General features: G+C 35.7%; 1 protein-coding gene across 3 annotated transcripts in view; it reads right to left on the bottom strand.

Annotated features, from left to right (window-relative positions):
- The window catches only part of LOC149806099 (transmembrane channel-like protein 5), a 103,939-nt gene that overhangs the window by 58,086 nt on the left and 22,827 nt on the right, over positions 1–23,026 (bottom strand). For all 3 annotated transcript variants that reach the window (XM_089950977.1, XM_089950978.1, XM_089950976.1), the window contains exons 6-9: positions 20,788–21,042; positions 16,726–16,862; positions 13,966–14,116; positions 7,739–7,900 (exon numbers count right to left, since the gene is read on the bottom strand). In XM_089950977.1, coding sequence (XP_089807103.1) covers positions 7,739–7,900; positions 13,966–14,116; positions 16,726–16,862; positions 20,788–21,042 — 705 coding nt within the window. The remainder of the gene's footprint in view (positions 1–7,738; positions 7,901–13,965; positions 14,117–16,725; positions 16,863–20,787; positions 21,043–23,026) is intronic.

Here is a 23,026-nt window from a genome sequence, read left to right as displayed (position 1 = left end):
CAAAATTGCTTCTGTCATACACATCAATATTGTGTTTAACTTTCGTCCAGGATTGTAGATTGTAAGGGTCATTTGTTAGTAACATATTTCAAAGCTAACTTTTGTCCATGATTGAAGATTATAGTTTTATGATAATAATCATTTGTAAAGAACTTGCGTACTTGGATTTGTGCTTCGGACAATGGGTTTTTTCCTTGGTCAAAAACCTGGTTTATATGATCATTGTCATGTTTTTTTTAACTAAAATTGAAGTAAAAGACCTGACCTTGTTTACAACTTACCATGTTCTGGAAATAATCTTTGGACCCACATTCTAGTCATCTCAATGTATCTTACTTTTCTATATAAGGTTGTTTACATCAAAAGTATTCTTTCCTATTTTAACATCTGCCAAGTGGAATCAGTCTTCTACTTTTGTTATGTCATGATTTGAGAGGATTTATTACTTTAAATGTTTCATTGAAATTACAAAGTGCTCATTGACTTTTTGGACTAAATCACTATTTTCGGATTATTGAGAATTCATTCAAGGACATTCTAGATTATATCACTGATACATCAAGACTGCTGTTACATCATCTCAAACAAGAATATTTTCATCAGCACATTCAATACTGGAATTCATTCACAACATTCTATACATTTGGACTTGTAATAGAACTTTAAGGACTATTGGGATTAATTCTCAATAACGTAAGCTCCTTGTATATTTTCACTTTGTATTCTAGACAAATAAATTATTTGCTGAATTCTATGGAACTTGTTGGTTTTGCCTTTTCTGTTTCCTAGTTTAACCCTTTACCTCATAGAGCATAGTTACAAAGTGCAGCGTGCTATAAATAGAACACCTGTTACCTAGTTGACTCTATACGCATACGGTTGCCTGTGAACTGTTAAGCAATGTAGTGTATGTTATGTTTAACAGCAATTTTAACCATTTTACATGTTTGGTACACATCTATTATATGTGGAAAAATTTAAGAGTAAAGTCTGATTGTTATAGCTGTGTAATTATTTATCATGGAAAAATTTATTATGTGCTTTAAAATCTGGAGAGAACTTGTTCACCATCATGTCAGTGAGGCCGCATGACCAACCATAGCTGCCATTTCCCATACTCGAAATTTACAAGTTTTTCGTCTGCGTCTACATCATTAAGTCATCTGAATTTGATAATTTATAAAAACTAATTGCTGCCTACATCAATATCACAGCCTTTACCTAGGTTATTTAATCTATTTATTTGGAGAGTGGAGGTTACGACCCAGTTACTTTAAATAGCAGATATCGACCAGTGCATAAACAGTGACCACGTGATCTGATGTAATTGTCATTCACAGAAATGAATGTAGTATCTAATAAGGGGTTTTCCCCAAAGGTGGCGCTATGAAAACCGGCTTAAAATGGCTGATGTTTACAGCCGACGTCAAAAGTCGCTTCCAATCGAAGCGACTTTTGTAGAGGCGTCAAAAGGCGCTTCCATGCGACTTTTGTAGAGGCGTCCAAAGACAGTTGCATGAGGTAAAGGGTTAAGACCATAGTTATTTTCTCTAGTAAACTCTGACATATAGTAAAGGGACATAACTCTTACATGTCTTCAGGGAATGTGCATCTTGATTACTTATAGCATAGTGGGTTTTGGTCTATGCTGTTTGCACTTGAGTGTGAGCTAGATGTGGGTTCATCAAGTACAGTGATGTGTGTAATTTGGATTTTTAACAGCTTTAAAAAAAAATCAGTCATATCACTACAATGTCTGCAGTGTGGCAGTTTATAGTGATGTCTAGCAATGAAGCATCATGCCGCAGACATGTAGCATGATGTCCCACCCGGTCACATTATCCTCACACAAAGCCGACCAGTTCTAACACTAACCTCTTAATTCTGAGAGCCAAGTGAGGCAGCTGTTAGTACCATTGTTATAAGTCTTTGGTATGACTCGGCCAGGGATCGAACCCACAAACCTCCTGCATCTGAGGTGGATGCTCTAACTACAAGGCCACTGTAGCAGTCATCATCAAGTACAGTAAACAATACTTAAGTTTCCATCAGCCACCATAAACATTAATTATCATGCAAAAATGAAAAAAATGAAACGAATGTGTGACTGTATATATATATATATATATATATATATATATATATATATATATATATATATATATATATATATATATATATATATATATATATATATATATATGAGTTAACATATTCACAAAAAACCAGCAGGTGCCAGACAAATTCTTTGTTATGGCCATCAACACTGCCATACTCTCATGGATAGAAAATAATTCAACTTCACCAAGATTATGTCAAGATAGACACATGTGCTAAGTTTGGTTGAATTTATAATTAATAAGTTATTTATATACACATCAGATATGTCCACAAACTGATTTTTATCAAAATCCCATCCACAGTTGCTTGTGTTATCATGCTCACAAGCCTGTACACATAAAAAAACCTTTGACATTAAAATGAATGGAGAGATTGCCAATATTTTACATGCTGTAGGTCAGAAACAGCTTCACACTGCAATAATGGTATTTTAGTGAAGACCCCTTCTGCCAACAAAATTGAGTCTCTCAAGACAGGTGGTCTCTTATATCAGGTTTGTACAAAAAGATGTTTCCAAGGTCCAGTTTCAGAACAATTTCAAGAAAAATAACCACAATCACTGCACATATATTCTATTCTTTATTAATAGTTCTTACTAAAATATTGTATGCATTCAGCTAAAGACAAAATTATATAGCAATAAAGATATACTTCTATCATTAAATATGAAATCACATTTACATCTAAAGATCACACATTTTAGCATATGAAACTGTTTCTGAATTACTCGTTTTCCTTTATAACAACCTAAATTAATTTTACGGATGTTTAAACTGCTTTTTTGCAAGTGGTCTGCTCTTTTTCTCTTCTTTCAGTTACAATAATTATTTTCTCCAGCCTTAAAATTTGTCTCTTTTTAGTTGGAGGTTCGTCCATTGTTATTAAGGTTCTAGGTGTTAACATTATTAGCGCTCAGTTATAATATTGAACGTAAAGATGGTTTTGACTGCGCTGTGGGAAAATATGAAAAATCTATACATGTGCATTGCATATCTAACAATTACTGAAATAAAAAGAAACATCTCATCCAGAAACAGAACCATTTACTCTGAGACAAAAGTCAACGGCTTCATTCAAAAATGACACACAGGGATTAACTCTATAAGCAAAGTGTGTAACCCGGTCACACCAACTTGAAATGACGACAGCTTTGTGATTGGGATGTAATCACTTAACATCGGGGGGAAATACAACAAACATCACAAGTCTTGAACACTATCAACTGAATACCGCAAACCATTCTTTCTTGCTGGTTTAATAGACAATGACCTTATTCATCCCCTCAAAATGGATTAACTCTAGACTAAAGACAAACATTGTATGCAACCACTATATCAACTTCACAATGGCAATTTGTGACTTGTACATTAGCCTGGTTTACGGACTGAAGCATCTATTACTGGTAGCAAAAATCCCTTTTTTTTATAAATATTCCTTTTATGTTTGTTTTTTATCAGTACAATCATTATTAATCAAGAGGTCATTGTAACAACTGATTACATATCGGTCAGTGGTGTCTGTCTGTTCTCATGATACAGTTGTTGGTAGGGATGCCGGGTCATATGATAAGGCCAGGAAGCAGGCTAAGTGCAGGAATAATTAGTCTGGTTCCCTGCTATAGGAATAGCGGAGAACAACGCAGGGAGCATACGAAGCAGGGAACCAGACTAGGAAATAATCCACATATACTTTAGTCTGGTTTGTGACAGAAACTATAAAACACTATAGGCATAGCTAAACAAATTCAGACATCGGTTGACAGACTTGTTTTTAAAAAACATTTAAAAAATTTAGAACGGTATGAGCAGTCATTTTTACAGGGATTAAATAAAGGTCAGTGGAATTTATCCTCATTTTGCAATGCAGTCATTCATAGCAGTGTCGAAATGTATATTTTGCCAAGACATTGCGGTTGCTGGTCAAGTTCAGCAGGTGGTCACTCATAACAGCTTTTACATAATAAAATCAATCTGTGCATTATAACTGTGGTTGGAAATGACAGGTGATTTCATAGCAGAGGTCACTCACAGCAGTTTCTACTATACCAATAATAACATTTTGAAGATGGCCACCAACCCTACCACACTGGAAATCCATTTATTACCATTTTCATTTAGGGTCAACAAGATACCATTAGTTGTCTTTCAGTGAAAACCTCGTGTCAATAAGATCATCATTCAGAAGGAGTGGTGACAGTAAGATTTTCAATATGGCTACAATGACAGACATACCAAATGTCAGATTGGCAACACTGTAAGTATGTCAATATAACCATCCATAATGATAAGATATTTGAAAAGGGCACCACAGCAGCCATATTACACTTAGGATTGGCACCATTTTCATTTAGGAACAACCAGACTTCATACAATGTATTTTGGACAGAATCCCATCTTTATATGACCATCCAGGCAGAGTGGTGATAACATCATTTTCATGATAACCAATGTGGCAGCCATAGTGGATGTGCAAGATGCACCATGTTCCTTTAAGACCAACTAGACAACACAAGAATCCTTTTGGTGAATCCCTCATGCTGATTCAGGTGAAGTATTGGTAGAGTTTCAAGATGGCATCATGGTGGCCATATTGGATGTAAGACTGGCACCACAGTATATGTGTAACATTTCATGGCAATCCTCTTCGTAGTTTTAGAAGAAGTGGCAATAACAAACATGTACTAATAGACAACTGATGAACAATTTAGAACAAGCCATCAAGAAGCTCATCTGGTCTTTTAACATGAGACACAAAAATGCAGTACTTTATACCCCATTTTATTTTTAGCTTGACTACGTAATACCACTGCATATGACCTGGCATCTAATTGTGTAAAACTGTTATATAAGTACTTGCACATCAGGGAACATACAGCTTCAACACCTCAGCATGTGCTAATTCTCAGACCAGGTGTTTTTACTGTTGGTAAACTTAATTCACCTTTATAAGCAAATACAATAAAGGCCACATGCAAAGCATACACTGACTACTTACTGGCATGCATAACAACATTAGAACTGTCACAAAATATAATGTATAGTCATTAATATTAACAGCTTTCCACTAAATAAAGATATTTACTTCAAATGCACTGCTCACAAAGGTCTTCTAGATGAATTATCCTGCATGCAAAAATCTATCTGGTCATGAGCTAAACATAAATACCTAAATCAGTAAAGTAAAATGAAGGATATTGCCATGACCTTTGGGGTTGCATGGGTGTAGTTTGAACAAAAACCGCATCCAATTATAAAGTCTCATAATTCTCATCAACAGTAGCCAGAAAATGAACTTAAAACTCATCAACAGTACCCACAAAAATGAACTTAAGACTCACAATTTAACTTCAGTAAATCAAACATTAAAGATAGGTTATACTGACCTGTTTCTGTGTTAAGAGTGTAGTATTTATAAAGCTGCATCACCTCGGCAAATTTCATGATTAAAGGTAGGATGATATTATCATCAATCAATTTAGAAATGTGTCCATACAACACCAACCTCCTGCCAATATTATGTAATTACAAGGTTGTTGTTGTTGTTGTTGTAGGGTTTAACGCCACTTTTCAGCACAAGATAGGCCATACATGGCAGCCAGTATTAATGGTGGAGGAAGAACCCGGAAAAACCCCGGAAAGAACCACCGACCCACGAGAAGCTACTGGCAAGCTTTCTCACATAACCACATTAGCCGAATCCGAGACTCGAACCGACGCGGACAGTGTAATTACAAGGTAAAGTTCTGAGTAAAATGTAGGCTATAACTCTAAAACCTTTGGCCCCCCCCCAAAAAAAAAAACCCAGTAAAAATCTACTTTGACTTCGACTTCCTTGATATAATGCCTGATGCTAAATATGACTTCACAATTAATCTAGTCCTACAACAGCTATTTAGCAAAACCTGAAGGGCAAAGTTCAGAGTCAGGCTGGGGTCAAACTCTGTAATAGCCTGCTGTCAAAAAATGAACATTCAAACTTGACGTAGGCATTTTTAAACTAAAGGCACAGTCCAAATTTGATTCTAATCCATAAAGTACCTGAAACATTCATTAAGAAGAAATGAAACAGAAGGGCAAAGTTTTAAATCAAGGGTCACAGCTATATAAAGTTTTGCCAAAATATTATAAAAATCAAATTTAATATAACTATATATGTGCATATAACATAACATGTTGAAAGTGGCTCATACCAAATCTGACTTTAATTCATTTAGTCATTTACAAGTTACTGAGCGGAAATGTAATTAAAATTTTAAGGCCAACAGGTGCTACAAATCTGATTATCTACCAAAAAACTGCACTGCTCTAGGTATTCTGAGTAAAGTAAGATTTTAATCTATGAAGCTCTTCAAAAGTCAGCAACAACTAAATGGATTTGCATTGTTTGTAACTCAAACAGGGGCTATAACTTTCCAATATTCTACCAGAAAATAGTGTAACTTGACCATGGTCTTTTTAATGTAATGTACCAAATTTGATTTCAGTCCACAAAAGTCCTTCAAAAGTGACTGAGCAGAAAGGAATTTTGTGATGGACATAACCAGACATCAAGGACATAAGGGTTGGGTGGTCATGGATAATAATATTTGCCCCTTCATAGATATGCTGGAGCATAAATACCTATAATATCAAGAGCTAAATGCTAAAATTGTGGGCCAAGTCAAAAAAATATGAATAATAGATCTTAATGATACTTTCTGTTGTATGGTGTTGTATGAACAGACAAGTATCCAATCAACAAGTTTTATGTCTATAATTTGAACAGTGCCAGAGAAATGGACTTTAAACACAAAATTTGTGTAATTTATAATATGCAGAGACCTTTCACTAAAACAAGTGTGCAGTACTTACAAAAATGCATCCAACATCAAGTTTCATGATTCAAAATAGAAGTACACAGTATGCAAAAAACCTATGTGTTCATGAGTTAAACATAAAATCCTAACCAAATCCAGTCAAAGGTCACAGCAACTGTCTTTTGTTGCAAGGGTGTTAGAACCCTGGCCGAGTCAGACCAAAGACTTTAATAATGGTACTAACAGCTGCATCGCTTGGTGCACTGCATTAAGAGTTTGTGTTAAGACTGGTCGGCCTGGTGTCAGGATAATGTGACTGGGTGGGATATCGTGCCACGTGTCTGCAGCATGATGCCCTGTGGCTAAACATCACTATAAACTGCCACTGCAGACACTGTAGCAATATGATTGGAAAATTGTTAAATTTACATTAAACATCCAAAACACACACACATACACCAACAATGACACCAAAATCAATGCAGACAGTACAATTGCTTCCTCTACTTCTCGGATGCAAGCTAAATATGTTATGCTTTATGTGAGTCCTTCAAAGAAAAATCACATGAATCCATCAATGAAATGAGTACTAGATACCATATTTAGCTATTATGTCATGCACCCAAATGTAAAAAATGTAATGCATTGTGTCCTTGCACATCAGAATGGTCATCCCATTGAGATTATAATGAAACTAAAAGCACAGATTCTGCTCTGCTGGCACATGATCAATGGCAGATCTAGGTCTATGATGTGCTGAATGAGATATATATGAGTAATGTCATTTATGTGCCAGAGGTCTCTTTTAGTATGCATACTTACATCAGTTATGATCTTGTTGGTGGACAGAAAATAGACGAAGTAGCCACATCCCCCAATTGATCCAAGTACAAACAAGTTTGTTGCTATGCGGATAAAGATCCATTTACATTTCTCTCCACATGTTGCTTGTTTTTCCTCTTTTTGAATCCCAGACAGGTACTCCTAAGTGTATAGACAATAAATACAATGAAATCTGGACTACATTTGATGGATGCTGTCATGTAAAGGACATATGTTCATATAAGAAATTTATAAATACATCCTTTATTTTTATATCCGAAAGCTGTGCAAATGATGTTCCAGTATGTTCTTCACAGAGATTACATAATATTGCATTCCACAATACTTTTTAACAAATATAACATTTAGTGAGACAATTTAATAATAATTTCATAATTAAGTGTTAAGATTTAGATTTGCAAGAATTTAATGGTGCAAAAACACTGTACTGTACATCAATTAGCTAGAAACAATTTTTATTTCAGTCACAAGGAAATTATTCAAAACCATTTTAAGTGTTTTATTGCCATTGCAAATTTTGAATATTTACATCTTAAATCTTTGTCATGAGGATTTTTGTTTGGCTTTGCTTTGTTCATTTTGTTTTGTTGGCAATTTGCAGTTGATGTTTTGCTGCACATGCCACAAAGTGACACACAATTTTACACGTATAGGAATGATTACAAGAGTTATTATTGATTGATAAATAATAAACAAACCTGCTTACTGCAATCTGTTTGACAGGGTCTTAAACAGAGGAACTTGGGTTGGAAACTAAATTCAGGGGCTATAACTCTTCTAAATAATGAATTATTATGCTGAAAATCCAACTCATTTAAATTCTCACAAATCTACAAATGAGCATGCTAAATTTGTTTGAAATCTACGAATCATTAGAAAGGTAAAAGCTGCAGAAAACAAAAAGTTTTAAGAATAGGAAATCAAGGGATATAACTATTCTAAATAATTTTGCAAAACTGCAGGAAACCAAACTCATTCAGGGTCTCATCAATATAAAATATAAAGTTGCATGCCAAGTTTGGTTGAAGTCCTACAATCTATGGTTTTTGGGTTTAATGCCATTTATCAGCACTAGATAGGCGATATAAAGCAGCCAGTATATTTAGTGGAGGAAGAACCATCAACACACATTCAGCTACTGGCAAATTTTCTCACATACCCAAATTAGCCAGGTAAAGACTTGAACCCATGCAAAGGTTAGATCTCATTGATCTGTAAAGGTGATTACATTAGACCTTTCAGCCACCTCAGGCCCCCCTCCCTACAATCTTTTGTAAAGTTATGCTGCAGAAACCAAGATAAAAGAAAATAAGGGGATCTCCTTTAAATCATGACGTGGAGTGGTTGGAAATCAGATTCATTCAGGGTCTCAGCTGATAAAGCCTCCTACTGAATTTGATTGAAATCCTACAATCCTGAGTGAAGTAATGCTGTAGAAACTAAAGTCAGAAAATGTATGCTGTGGAAAACTAAGCAGACACATAACTCCTTTTAATTAAATTATATCATAGAATGCTGGAAATCAAACTCATTCAAGTTCTCATCAATAGAAAAACTGCATGACAAATTTGGGTGAAATCTTACACTCTAACACTAAAGCCAGGATAATGGCTAATCGGGGGCATAGCTCCTTTAAATGATGTTGCAGAGTAGGTGAAAGTAAAACTCATTCATGATCTGGCTGCCAAATTTCACTGAAATCCTACAATCTTGGGTAAAGTATTGCTGTGGAAACCTTCAAAAGTTATGCTGTGAATCCAAAGTCAGGATTAAGGATAATTATGGGTCATAACTCATGTAAATGACATCATCAAATGCTGGAATCAATCTGGCTTCATGAATATACAGCTGCATGCCTAAACTGAATGGAATCCAACAATCGTTGGTAAACTTAAGCTTCAGAAACAAACGTTAGTAGGACAGGCAACTTGGAAATGTTAACTCCTCCAACTGATGACAAATTCTTTTGAGGTCTCATCAGTATGCAGCTGTATGTAAAATTTGGTTAAAATCCAACTTTTCTCAGTAAAGTTCTTGTGTGGAAACCAAATTGTTATTGGACAGATTAACAGCAGCCTTGATGTGATTTCTATCAAGTTGCAAAGAGTTCATTAAGTGGGGCTATAAGAAAATGTTTGTGGGTTTTTAATGCCATTTTTAAGGATAGGATGTATGGTGTCCAGTATATTTTGGTGGAGGAAAACCTAGGAAGAACCACCGACCCACGGTGTGTGATAATGACAAGATTTCTAACATGTCCAGTTTGGCTGAGCTGAGACTCAAATCCACATGGACAGAGGTGAGTAGTGTTGAGTGATCTGCCTTAGACCTCTTGGCCACCTGGGGCCCCGTAATAAAATACTGAATTGTTCCTGAACTAGATCAGTAAAATGCTCAAAACGTAGATCTAGATAAGAATGATTCAAAATGGCCCAAGATGCAGCAATAATTCTGACCCAACAGGCTTTAATTTTCATTAAAGAAAAATATTTCTCTGTTAGAGATTGATAATTTCTTTTATTAGTCTGAATAATCCATCTCAAGATAGTGGCTGCCAAAATATCTGAGGTACCTTCAAAGGAAAAAAAACTAAAATCAGAAACTGCAGCTAAAGCAGAGCAGATGGGAACAATATATTCCCTACTGCACCAGTTACCAAATTTTCCACTCTGCATTGTAAAAATTGGAAGCCTTCTAGCCTGAATGATGCATTTTGCAACCATGCTCGATGAAATGGTCCTGTTGGACAGATCATTTCACATAAGCCAGGCATTGAGGTGGAGAATCTGAGTGTGTGCAAGAGGGGTCCTCTGTGATTCTCAGTCATAATTCCCTCGGGTTGTCAACCATTATGTCAAGTAGATTGCTTAACTACAATCACTGGGACAACAAGAAAGCAAACAGGATGAGTAAAAGCTTGGAAGTCCTGGCACTATGAAGAACCTGATGGATTAATTGGAAAGGTCTGAAGGCATAGGCATACACTTATTTCCACCTCAGACTGAAGGTGTCAGTGACTCATTATACTCCCACTTCGCATTAAAGATACGTAAAGAGAGAGCTTGCTGTTCAGTCTCATTGTGATCCAGTCTACCATTAACTTTTCCTATGGATAAAAATGTATCTCTACTGTAACCAATTGGTGCAGAAACCATTCCATCAGGACTTCTTGCCCCTGTTTGGATAGGCTGTCCACCATGCCCACAACAACATCTAGAATATTTCTTTGGCATGGATTATGGTTCTGAGAGTGATCTCCTCTAAAGCTGTACAACAGAGGAGATTCCAGACTTCCAAACAGAGAGAAGGGACAGGATGCCTTATGCAGTTGATGCATACTTGAAGTAAAAAAAGCCAACATTTCCAGATTGATGATGTGAAGGGAAGATTCTTCCTGAGACCATGGCTTCTACAGGGCTTTGGGTGGGCACCACAGCTTGAATCTGGGGTGTCAGTGTAAATAAAGGGAATGAGGTTCCAGTGCATGAACTGGAACTCGTGTCTGAAACCTGTCCTGATTTTTCACCTACTCAGATGGTGATGAAATTTTTGGATCAAATAGGGACCTGAGCAGGAGCTAGGTTCTTGAGAGATTTCCAGTTAGCTAGAAGCAAGAGCTGGAGCCCCAGGAGAAAGTAGAGGTGACCAGAAAATGAAATCACCCAGTTTGGCCATGAAAGCAAGTATTTGTGAGATTCTGTTAGGAAGAACATGGACTGTCCCCTGAAGGGTGGAAAAATCCATTCCCATAAAAGCAAAATTCTCAGAAGGGATCAGATTTGACTCCCTTGGATTTGGAAATAGACCAATACAAGTCACAGTCTCCCAACAGGCCCATACAAGTCACTGTCTCCTAAAAGAGAGATATATCATTCAGAAGGATATATCTGATGATGTACATCAATCAATCATCAAAGCAAATGAGGACGGATCCCAAACAAGGACATTAAATGAGCCACTGTTACATTCATCACTTCGCTGAAGATTCTGGGAGAAGAAGTTGGACTCAAAAAGCCCCAAAATGGAAGATCTCAGACAAAACCACAGAAATTTCCTGTGGGTTGGGATGATGGGATGTGAAGAGAGGCATCCTGGATACATGTGGTTCAGTCGCTCAGCCTGATGGCATTCCTGACCACATTTACCCCCACTTTTACTGAATTCTGCCAGGAAATACAAGAAGTGAGTAATGAAAAGGAACAAGAAATAGTTACATAATACTTACCCTAACACCAGTCACTAATAGAAGAATGAAAAATGAAGAAGTAATGTTTCACTAACAAGGTCCTCAAACCCTCAGATTTAATGAAAATGGGCAGATACAAGAAAATTATGCAAAGACTGGAGAGAAAAAACAAACAGAACACAAAAAAGATTTGACTGACAGTAGAAAAGTCAAAAGATGTCTTAAATGATGAAATTGTGAGACATGTTGGAACTGTATAAAGTCCAAGGATAAGATGGACAATCAGAATGGGATCATGTTCTTTTTATTTTTGCCATTAATGTGTTGCTGTATTTTTCCTGATGATAGTCCCCAGTCCATGGAGATTAGTCTCTATTTAGAAGTGTGATTTTATGAGATAGCAAATGCATAAAATGCAAAAGATAGCACTGATATTACAATAAATTAAATATAACCACAATTGTAGTAAGTATAAAAATACAATTATAGAGTATTTGTGAGCATATTTTATATCTAATTTCATTTTGTTTAAACGGAGATTATACAGAAGCAACTAGAGGTGATCATGTCTTACTTCAGTGGAAGATGTTTTTTACGTTTGCATCACCTTGACCACATCATGGCTTGTAAGATGTGAAACAATGAGTAAAGAATCTGTCCTGTAAATCAGTTCAGAACAACATCCTATGTGGAGATATGTTAAACATCAAAGGCCATGACTGTATCCAAAATGGAATTGACAAAACCAGTACAAGGCACATCTACATGTATGACACAATATACAATGAGTAAAGAATCTGTCCTGTAAATCAGTTTAGAACAACATCCTGTGTGGAGATGTGTTAAACATCAAAGGCCATGACTGTATCCAAAATGGAATTGACAAAACCAGTACAAGGCACATCTACATGTATGACACAATATACAAACCCAATTGCATCTGAATATGTTGAATGGTTGCTATGTACATACCATATTGCATTAGAATGTGTTCACTGATTCCATTGTACATACCAAATTGCATCAGATTATATTATAAGATTCCAATGTATATACCAAACTGCATCAGATTATGTTGAATAACTCCGATGTATATACCAAATTGCATCAGATTATATTGAATGATTCCCATGTACACATCAAATTGCATTGTGTGTGTGTGATCTGGATTTTTAACGTAGCTTTAACAATTTTTCAGTCATATCTCTAGGATGTCTGCAGTGTGGCAGTTTATGGTGATGTCTAGCACTGGGGCATCATGCTGCAGACACGTAGCATGATGTCCCACACAGTCACATTATCCTGACACCAGGCAGACCAATCCTAACACTAACCTCTTAATGCTGAGCATCAAGTGAGGCAGTTGTAAGTACCATTTTTATAAGTCTTTGGTATGAACCTGCTACCTCCCCCATCCGAGGCGGACATTCTAACAACTGGGCCACTGAAGTGATCTCTAAGTGCATTAAGAATATGTTTATTGATTCTTTTGTTGCTTGTTACAAGAATCTGTTGTAACTGAGATTTAAATAGTACGGAAAAAAGGCAATAATTCCAGAAAAATTACAGTTGAAGAGATACAACCTTAAAAACGCTCATATATACATATATAATTATAATAAGCAATTCAACTATCAAAATGGCAGACAACTATTTCCAAGTGTTGCAGAACTATAGTGGTTATAAGAAGTGTGAACTGACATACAGACAGATGGATGGAAAAGGTGATTACAACAGGGTTTCAAAATCTCAAATCAGGGCCCTAAACATCTGAGTATCTGATTAGCATAAATCTTTTTCTCATAAAAGTAAATTAACATTAAGCTTACTGCTAAATTAATATTTACCCAATGAAACACAAAGCACATATTTGATTTGAACAAACAGCATAGTAATATCAAATCTACATGAAATAATATTCTGATATCTAACTGAAGAGATGACAATACTAAATCAATAATTAACTGAAATAATATAAAAAATATCTCCTAGACTTATTTTGCTCATTCATGAAACGTACTTTAAGTTCATTCCAGATACCCTTGTGTTTAAGCTTTGCAGCATCCACAGCCATAATACCATAGTCCCATCCACAGAACACACGGGTCACATAGTAAAAGTCATATGCCCCACTTCCTTCAATATAGTTTGTCTTGTAGGACCGAGATATACTAAAAAAAAAGAAACAGAAAAAAACATTAATTTCAATAATAGGTTAAAATAATGATCATACACTGAAGCCTGTTTCTAACAAATCCAAACAGTCCACAAAACTTTGTTTGAAAAGAAACTTTCACATTAAACCAAGCTAACACTCAGTTATATCAAAGAATTTGCTGTATATCACTTTATTTGAATGTCTTAAACTGTATTTTAAGAGTCTGAGTGAACAAAAGCATGTCAGATGAATTGAAACTTTTGATATCCATTGATTGAGTAGCTCACAGATGAAAGATCTTGAGACAACAGTCTCCAATTATCCTATCTTTTATTTCATAATTGATTACTGACATAAAGATAACATAGGCAAACTTGTCAACAAAAACTGCTAAAATCATAGCCTGTATGTGCAGTAGCATTCAATGATTTACTGAATATACTTGCTTGTAAGCTGAGTCCAACTGCAAATTGCATAGATCCAGATCTGCAACTGCAGAATATGCCAGCAGATCTGGGTCTGTGCAGTTTGTTAAGAGTAATCAGTAGAACAAACAACACAGACCTTGATCTGTGGTGCATTCTGTTACAGCAGATCATGATCTTGTTTGCGGCTTGACTTGACTTATAAGTGAGTATATATGGCATGTGTCAGCAGATTGGACATAATGAATATTTGCAACAGAAGGACAAGAAACATTTTACATCCTTGAATACTCAACACAAGACTTCTATACCCATTCTAACATACTTTATTGCATCACATCACATGGGACATTGTGAAGCCACAACTGTATCAAAAATTTCCTAAAGTATATCACAAATTTTACTGTGACATTCAACCAATCAGAATAAATCAATTTTCTTATGTACAGTGTATTTAATATCATCAATAATCTTGATCTCATATATGGTAACATGTGTGAGGCCAACAAAAGACAACTTAAACACATCAAACAGAGCATCATATGGATGGCAGGTCTCATCTTTGAGTTAAAAGAATAGTATTATACTCAACTCTTGTTACCACATCTCAGTTCTAGCCATTACTGTTGTTGAATGAGCTTGCCATTGAAATAATTTAAACATTTTTGGCAAGTATTACATTTCTTGTTAGCCCCAGTTTTGAATATCAATCTTCTTTCCACTGGACATTATAATCCGATAATGAATTTTTTACTATCACTAATTTGGGTTATTTATTTCAACAGACTGACTCAAATCAACTTTCATAGCACTACATGAGATTGCTGATTGATAACAAACAAATCTGATCAAACATCACTATCAAATGCAGTTGTCTCAACCTTAGCACATTACAGTTTACATTTTGCTGTGTCAGAGTGATCTAAGGTCAATTAGTAATCAGTTAAGAAAAAGTCCATTAGGGCAATTGTTATGTAATTTTATATTTTTTGCAAATCCTGGTACATGATTTAATTTAAGTTTTGTTATTTTTTTTTATGGTTGTAAATTGTACTGATTATCTTTAGTCAGACTGAGTGACATAGGGTCTGTTAAGAGCATACAAATTACATAGGATCTATAAATAGCTGCTTATGTATGTGTTGATAATTACTAATTATAATCTTAATAATAAGACTTAATAACACCATTGGATTAATTTCTCATTATCTGATGGGCTTTGGATGGTTGAAGAAGAATTCAATCACTTTCCATTGGTTGGGCTAGGTCACATGAATAGGCGATTTTGAGACAAATTGAGTAGTAAGATCTGCCATGTGGGGTATATTGTGAAATATAGTCATAAACATAGTCAGGTTCTATGGACCCCAATTACCAAGTTATAACGGGGTCACACTGTACAAGATTCATACAAAGAGTAGTAGTAAAATGTATAAAACATTACTGATGCGTATATGATATAACAACGTTCTACAGAGTAGTAGTAATGAAATTTAAAAAATCCTACAAGTGATTGTTTCTCTAGATATTGACTAAGAAGCTTTCTGAAAGCAAGGCATGAGTCAGCTGATTTATATAAGGTGGTATGGAATTCCATAGTTTGGCTCCCTAAAAAGCAAAACTCTTCTTATAAAATTCTGAATCTTTGTTTAGGTAAATGTAACTTGTTGTTTGAGTTAGATCTTAGTTAATATATATGTACATTTTCAACAAATTTAAATTTTGCATTTAAGATAATCATGAGCCAATCAATTAAGGATTTATAGACTAGTAAACCCTTTTGAAACTGAGTTCTCTACTGAAATGGAAGCCACTTTAGGGTTTTAAAAAGATTTGTTGATGGTGTATCTAATTCAGCATGAAAAATAACTTTAAGCAAGTAAAGACCATAAGGAATTGGGTCTCAGTCTGTGGACAAATGAATCACTCCTGATTCTCTGACATGCGAGACATACTCTGGATTTATTTAAAATTTAGGTAAAACTACACCTATTCCTGTAGCCCCAATGAAAACCAACTGTGATTATCATTGACTTGAGTTTCATGTATCTAACTTTAACAGTGTAGGAGTTCAAGGACATTACATATGTACAAACTCTACGTCTGTAAGTACAGACTGCGTAACATCATCTCCAGGCTTCTGTTTGAAAGTACAGGATAAAACTATTAATAATCATGTTAATACAACAAAACTAACCTCAGTGCAATTATGATGATGCACATGATGTAGTAAGCCCCACAGGTCAGCAGATAAGCAAACTGCATTTCATACTTGTTTGAAATGGTTCCATTTGTGTAGAACCCAAAATACATTATGGTATCATTAAACCAGCCCTGAAATTAGACAATATAAACACTTTTAATTACATGCAAGCTTAATAAATGTAGACATCTGGATGAATACTGTACATGAGAAAATATCGTATTCCTATGTATCTGCAAAATTCATATGAATACAGTCACAGGTATGAAACTTTTAACATATTACTTTCATGTTAAATATGAAAAAGATGATCACCACCCTTTTTTAACAATAAACAGTGAAACCTGCCAATAAAGGACTGAAGGATGACAAGTATTTGTCCTTTATAGACAGCTGCTCTTATGCTGAGGTACTATATGCAGGCAAAGTTAAAAATGGCCTTCTTGATGTTGTCCTTTGTGAACAGGTGTCCTTCAGCTAAGACATATTTCACTATATAAAGTTCTTAGATGTAGGCTCGAGAGTACATTTAAGTTCACCACAAAGGCTTTTTAATTTCTGATACAGAATTAGTCGAGTGGAGGCAAAATCAATTTTTTTACTTCTAGTTTTTAAAAAATGACCAATCAATGATAAACTGCTACGTTCTACACTGAAATTCACACTGAAGATGCAGAATTGTTTCTATATTAAAATATTATAAACTGTAGTTATGTTTGTGAGGAATGCTTCTTGTAATATGAATTGATGGTGGAGAATGTGTGGGCTGTTGTGTAGGAGGGAGACCCTGTATTGTGACAGAATGTGTGGGCTGTTGTGTAGGAGGGAGACCCTGTATTGTGACAGAAAATCCTTCCTGTGAGGTGGAGACCTGGGCTCATTTCACAAAAGACTAAAACTATCTAAAAGACTACTGAACCACAGTTGTTGGGGAGCTATGAGAATGATATCACCAACAGAAGTTCTGACTTTTCGTAGAAATTAAGGTATCAGTCAGAACAGTGGGAAGGCATACACAAACATATGATCCGACCTGAAGCTAAATGCATCCACTGCCCATGCTCTCTGGTCCAGAACAGGAGAAATATAAAAGGGAAGGCTGTTGTTTACCTTGGTTACTAACAAGTACATAAGAGGCTTATCCCACAGTGTGAAAAGGGACTCTGTTACCAAGCAGTGAAGAGGCCATTCCATAAGGACAGTTTTGCCTATCATGGATAGACTGTCCACTAATATATTCCTCTTTCCCAGAGGAGACCATGACACACTGATGTCTTGTCAATGCACTCTTGAATAACTAGAAATATTGCTTTCATTTCTAGATTTTTGAGGTGATGGTACAAAAATGTCCAGAGTCAAATGACCCTGGAGAATTACATCTTCCAGTTCTAAGTGAGCACCCCAACAGGGATGGTATGTGTCAGCAAACAGATAAGAGTTGGTATCAGGTATATGTATGAGAACATAGCTAGGAACCTGTCTGATTCATCCACCAGCAGAAACAGTTATAAAATCTAGTCCTAATGAAATCAAAGCTGAGAAAGAATCTCAGAGTTGTTCCCACCTTGAAAGATGGAGAAACTGTAAAGGACGCATATTTAGACATCCTAAGGGAAACAGATCTGCAATGCCATTCAAGGTTCCCAATAGAGATGGGTAAAGACAAGCCAACAAATATGTTTTTGCTTGCAGCACTTCAGGAAGTGTTAGGATTTTTTATGTAACCGATCCCACGGGACCTGGACTAAGTTCTGGTTCGTAACGAAGTTCATACCCATGTAAAAAAGTCCTGGGATGGAATGAGCTCTCACTCCCCACTGACTTAATGCAGACCAGAACTGGAAGAGATCCTGATGGAGGGATTATAACTGAACACTGTGTATCAACCAGTCATTAAAATACTGGAGAATCAGAGTTCCTAGTAATCAAAGGTATGCCACTACTACTCCCATAACCTGGGTGAAGATTTTGGGAGTGAAGGGATTCTAAAGAGCTGAACCCACAATTGGAATGGTTCCTCCAGAACAAACTGGTTCAAAGTGGAGATATTGATTGTGAGACAAAACTTCCCACTTTTCTTGGTGACCGGTCAATCATGCCTTGAGCCTGAGGAAAAGGGTTAAACTGAGGTTGTAGATTCAACTGAGGCTGCATCTGTTTAAAGAAATTTGTGGATGGCCTCTGAAGGTGATTTGTGTTACCATGTTTCCTGGCAATTGTGATGCAACAGGAGCAGTTTAAAGGATCTGTGCCCATGATCCTTCAGATCTTGGGAAGTCAGGGTAGAATGAGTCCTCTAAAGAGGGTCTTGGCTTCCAGAGAAGCAGCTTTTAAAAGGTCTTTACTATGGTTAAGTAAGACCTCTGAAGAGTCCAATGCAACATCACAGCAGATGTAAATAATAAGTTTTGCCAATGACTTCAATGAAATAGAAAGCATAAGCCTGGAGGTTTTGGCCACAGTTTCCAGCACACATTGTAATGCAGTTGGATTCATCGAGGGCTCTTACAGAATTCTGAATGAAGTAGTTGAAAAGAGGCCAGCATGAGAAGCTATGGTGACTATAAACCAGACTTTCTGTTCAACAGCATCAATTCTTTTAATGGCAAGGCATGTCCAGTTTCCAGATAAGATACCCACTTGGGATGATCCAACTGAGGAGATAAAACCGCCACTTCAGGGAATATAACTGATAACTCAAGGCAGAGGCAATAGGTCTCATCATTGAGAGAGGAATGGACCACCATCTACATTGCTGAGCAATGTCTGTAGAGAATCTAGTGGAGATTCCCTCAGTCAGGGAGGAATGAAGAAAAAGCAGGAGGTCTGGTTACATCTGAGACCCTTATATCTTTTCCAACATGTAAAGAACCTTCTTGGACTGTGCCCAGATGATTTTGGGCAATACAATACATATAATGATATTTACCTTTAATAAAATACATATCACAACATTACTGTGTATTGTAAAATATACAACAGCATCCATGTTTGCATCACTGCAAAAATCCATTGTAGAACTGACTGAATCCCTGAAACAAAGTTTTATTTATCATTTCTTTAAGTTATTCATTTCAGACTCAAGTTGGGAAGAAAACAAAACTCTTTTCCAGAATGACTCAAAATGTACATGCCATAAAAAAAACTTTCAAGCCTCAATTGGATTAATAACTGCTCTATCTTGATATAACTGATATACTTTCAACTTAGGAAGAGCATGTGTAGCAGCATCCAATGTTCATATGGTAGATTTAATAAAACACATTTTTGACTGATGGATTCAGCAATCTTGTTTTACTTCCTCCATAGGAAGAGAAAGAGAACAAGAAAATGTTTATTTTTGAGACCATTTAGTTTATGTTTCATTCTACTAATATCTAACATAAAGGTCTGATTCTGATACTCCATCACCAGAGAAATTATTGCAATTTACTGATGCATGGATGATAAACCACCTTTATGAGACAAAAATGGTATCAAGAGAGAAATAATGACTTTAATTCATTTATGCAAAATACAAGAAAATTAGTTCTTTTCCAGTGCAAGGAACTTCTTACAGATTGAGTGGGAAGACAGGTACCTTTAGCAATAAGGGCACTAATTTTGTGATAAAAGAATTTGATGCAGCTGTCAAAATTGAAAATGTCATCTTTTTGGAAGTAGAAACATATGAAAAGCACATTTATATATTATCCAATATTAAACAAACAGGGAAATAACTGATATAAATAGACAGACAATAGACAGAAAAGTTTATAAGATCTGGAGAGAGGCAAAAGGGAATGGCCAGCTAGAAAGGCACTGAGGTCACAGGGTGAAATAGTCTCTCTATTTCATCTACCTGGAGCATTGTTTTCAGTACATACTGTATTTACTTGTGTATAGTGCACAAGCAACTGTGAAAAGTAGAGACTCAGTGCCACCAGTGTATAATATGCTTGAAACCATCAAAAGAACATAGTACAACCCTCCTGCACAATATACCATGATAAATTTGATTCTATTCTGTTCATTGTTAGACAAAAAGTATTCACAGGAAAATAAATTTTAACTCACAGTGCCCAGAAGCAGTTCTTTTCCAGTAAAAGTCTTATTGCTACCAATGTTTGAAGAGTCCAAGAGCTGTGGCACAATGACAAATCCAAATGTCACGATGAAGACTGGAATATTAATGTAGAAAATCCACTGCAGGAAAAGAAAATATGACAATACACCAGTGCCAAAGTGACCCTCTATCTGTTTCATATGACCCTTCCAAAGTTGTAGATAGAAAGCAAAGTCACTCATCTTCTGCCTGAAATGCATCCATGCCTGTTAGAAAAAAATAAAGAACAGATCATTATCATTTATTATTACTTTCATCTGAAAAAAAAAGAAAAGAAATGAATTTGTAGGAAGAGAGCAAAGCTTGCATGCCCATATTTATTCAGATAGGTGATGCAGTACTTGTCAGCATATACACTTATATCCAGTTTGATGATGGTAAAGGTAACCGGATACTGTTACGTGTTTAGGCTCAAATTACAGCAACACAAGAAAGAGTGAAAACAACAAGCTTTGAAAAATTTAAGAAATAATTTATTTCCCTGGAAAATATACTGTTTAAAAAAAAAAAGAACTTACAGTTTTAAGAATCAAATCCAAGAATAATCCAGGAAAACAATTTTAGAAGTCCTAATACTGAAATGTTCTAATGAATTCAAGTTTGAATCCCAACAAAGAATCCAAGATGGAAGGCGATGACATATGCTATATCCTGTACTGTACTGTTGTCTACAGTTCTTTGAAGGAACACAAGAAATAATCCAGTGTTTGAATTAATGAAATTCCTTTGTTCAAGAATTCTGCATGAGCACTCAAAATATTTCCAGAGAAATGAACTAATCTATTAGAATCCAAATAATCTGAATAAACATTAAAATGTAATTCCCAAAATGACACACAAAAGAAACACCTTCACATCCTAGTGTTTAGAAGCCCAACTGTGATCTCTCTCTCTCTCTAAGCAATGGTTTAAATCTTGAATATCACGAAAAACAGATGCCCGGATAAGGGTCACATGATCATGTTTACATCATCTACTCTCAGCATGACCCTGACAAGAACCAATCATTTTACTCTGAGAATAAAAAGTTGTTTGCTTCGCTAAAAACTATTTACAAACCTAGGGTCATTTATTAAATTCAGCCTTGATCACACTCTTATTATTTCCACAATAAAAATAAATTAAATAAACATGTTGACGTGACAGTTACTAAATTTGAATTAAGGTCGGGAACCAGGTCAGCCTTATGTGTTTACAAAATGAACAGTCAAGGTCAAACTATTTTCTGGAAAAAGTATGAGTTCAGAGTAAACAGAACTATATGTACATTATTTTGACATATAATGAAATTAAAAAACTTGAAAGATTTTAAAACTTACATGCAATTAAATCAGATATAAATTAAATCAAGTATACATGACAATACAATAAAACCATCTAAACATCAATTGTCAAAAGAACCAAGGAATAGGTAACTGTGACCTACTTTTGAAATGTTATGTAGAACTCACATGGATGTGAGTACAAATCAGTTTAAAAGCTTATATGGTCCCTGAAGCCTGAACAATAGGTTACAGTCACTTATCTGTGAAACTCGATTGTGCAGGCAAATGTGTCAGAGAAACCAATTCTTTTAGTAAAATATGTTTCTCCATATTTACCTGATAATAATAACTTAGAAGAACTACTACTATCTTGCAAATCCACCCCTCTCAGGCTAAAACTCTTTAGCTAAAATGCTGCCCACCGAGAAACAGAGGCTTTTGCCAAATTTTGTTAGGAGAAATGTGGTTTTCGACAGTTGAAAATTAGTAGGATTGTTTCCCAGTGTCATTTGTCCAAGGGGCATTCCTGAAATCTTTTAGTTGATTGCTTTGAAAATCACTCCACTGTAGCTAAGACTGGAGGATGAAATTTGGTCTTTTGGTGAATTGTTTGTAGATTTTCATCAACCTTACCATTAATGAGGAGATTAGATGATATAGGTTGCAAGTGTAGCTTGGCCTTTTAATTGTCTTAAGAAAGTTGGAGATGCAGAGCATGCATCTTGTTTTGTGAGTTGTAAGTTCATTGCTGCTTTTATGGCGTTGACCTCAGTGTGTTGGGCAGCTCTGTTAAGATGTTGACCATTCTGGAAACAGATTTCCATGCATGTCCTATTGGATTCGGGGTGGGAGAAGATACATTTTGCTCTGCTTGTTGAAAGATTGCCATAGATACTAGATCCAATATAGAGCAATGGCCACGATA

Source organism: Sinohyriopsis cumingii, chromosome 2 (assembly GCF_028554795.1).
Source record: "Sinohyriopsis cumingii isolate HCF-2022 chromosome 2, ASM2855479v2, whole genome shotgun sequence".
In the NCBI taxonomy this organism is placed as follows: domain Eukaryota; kingdom Metazoa; phylum Mollusca; class Bivalvia; order Unionida; family Unionidae; genus Sinohyriopsis; species Sinohyriopsis cumingii.
Note: the sequence above shows the minus strand (reverse complement) of the source record. Positions and strands in the feature narration are given on the sequence as shown.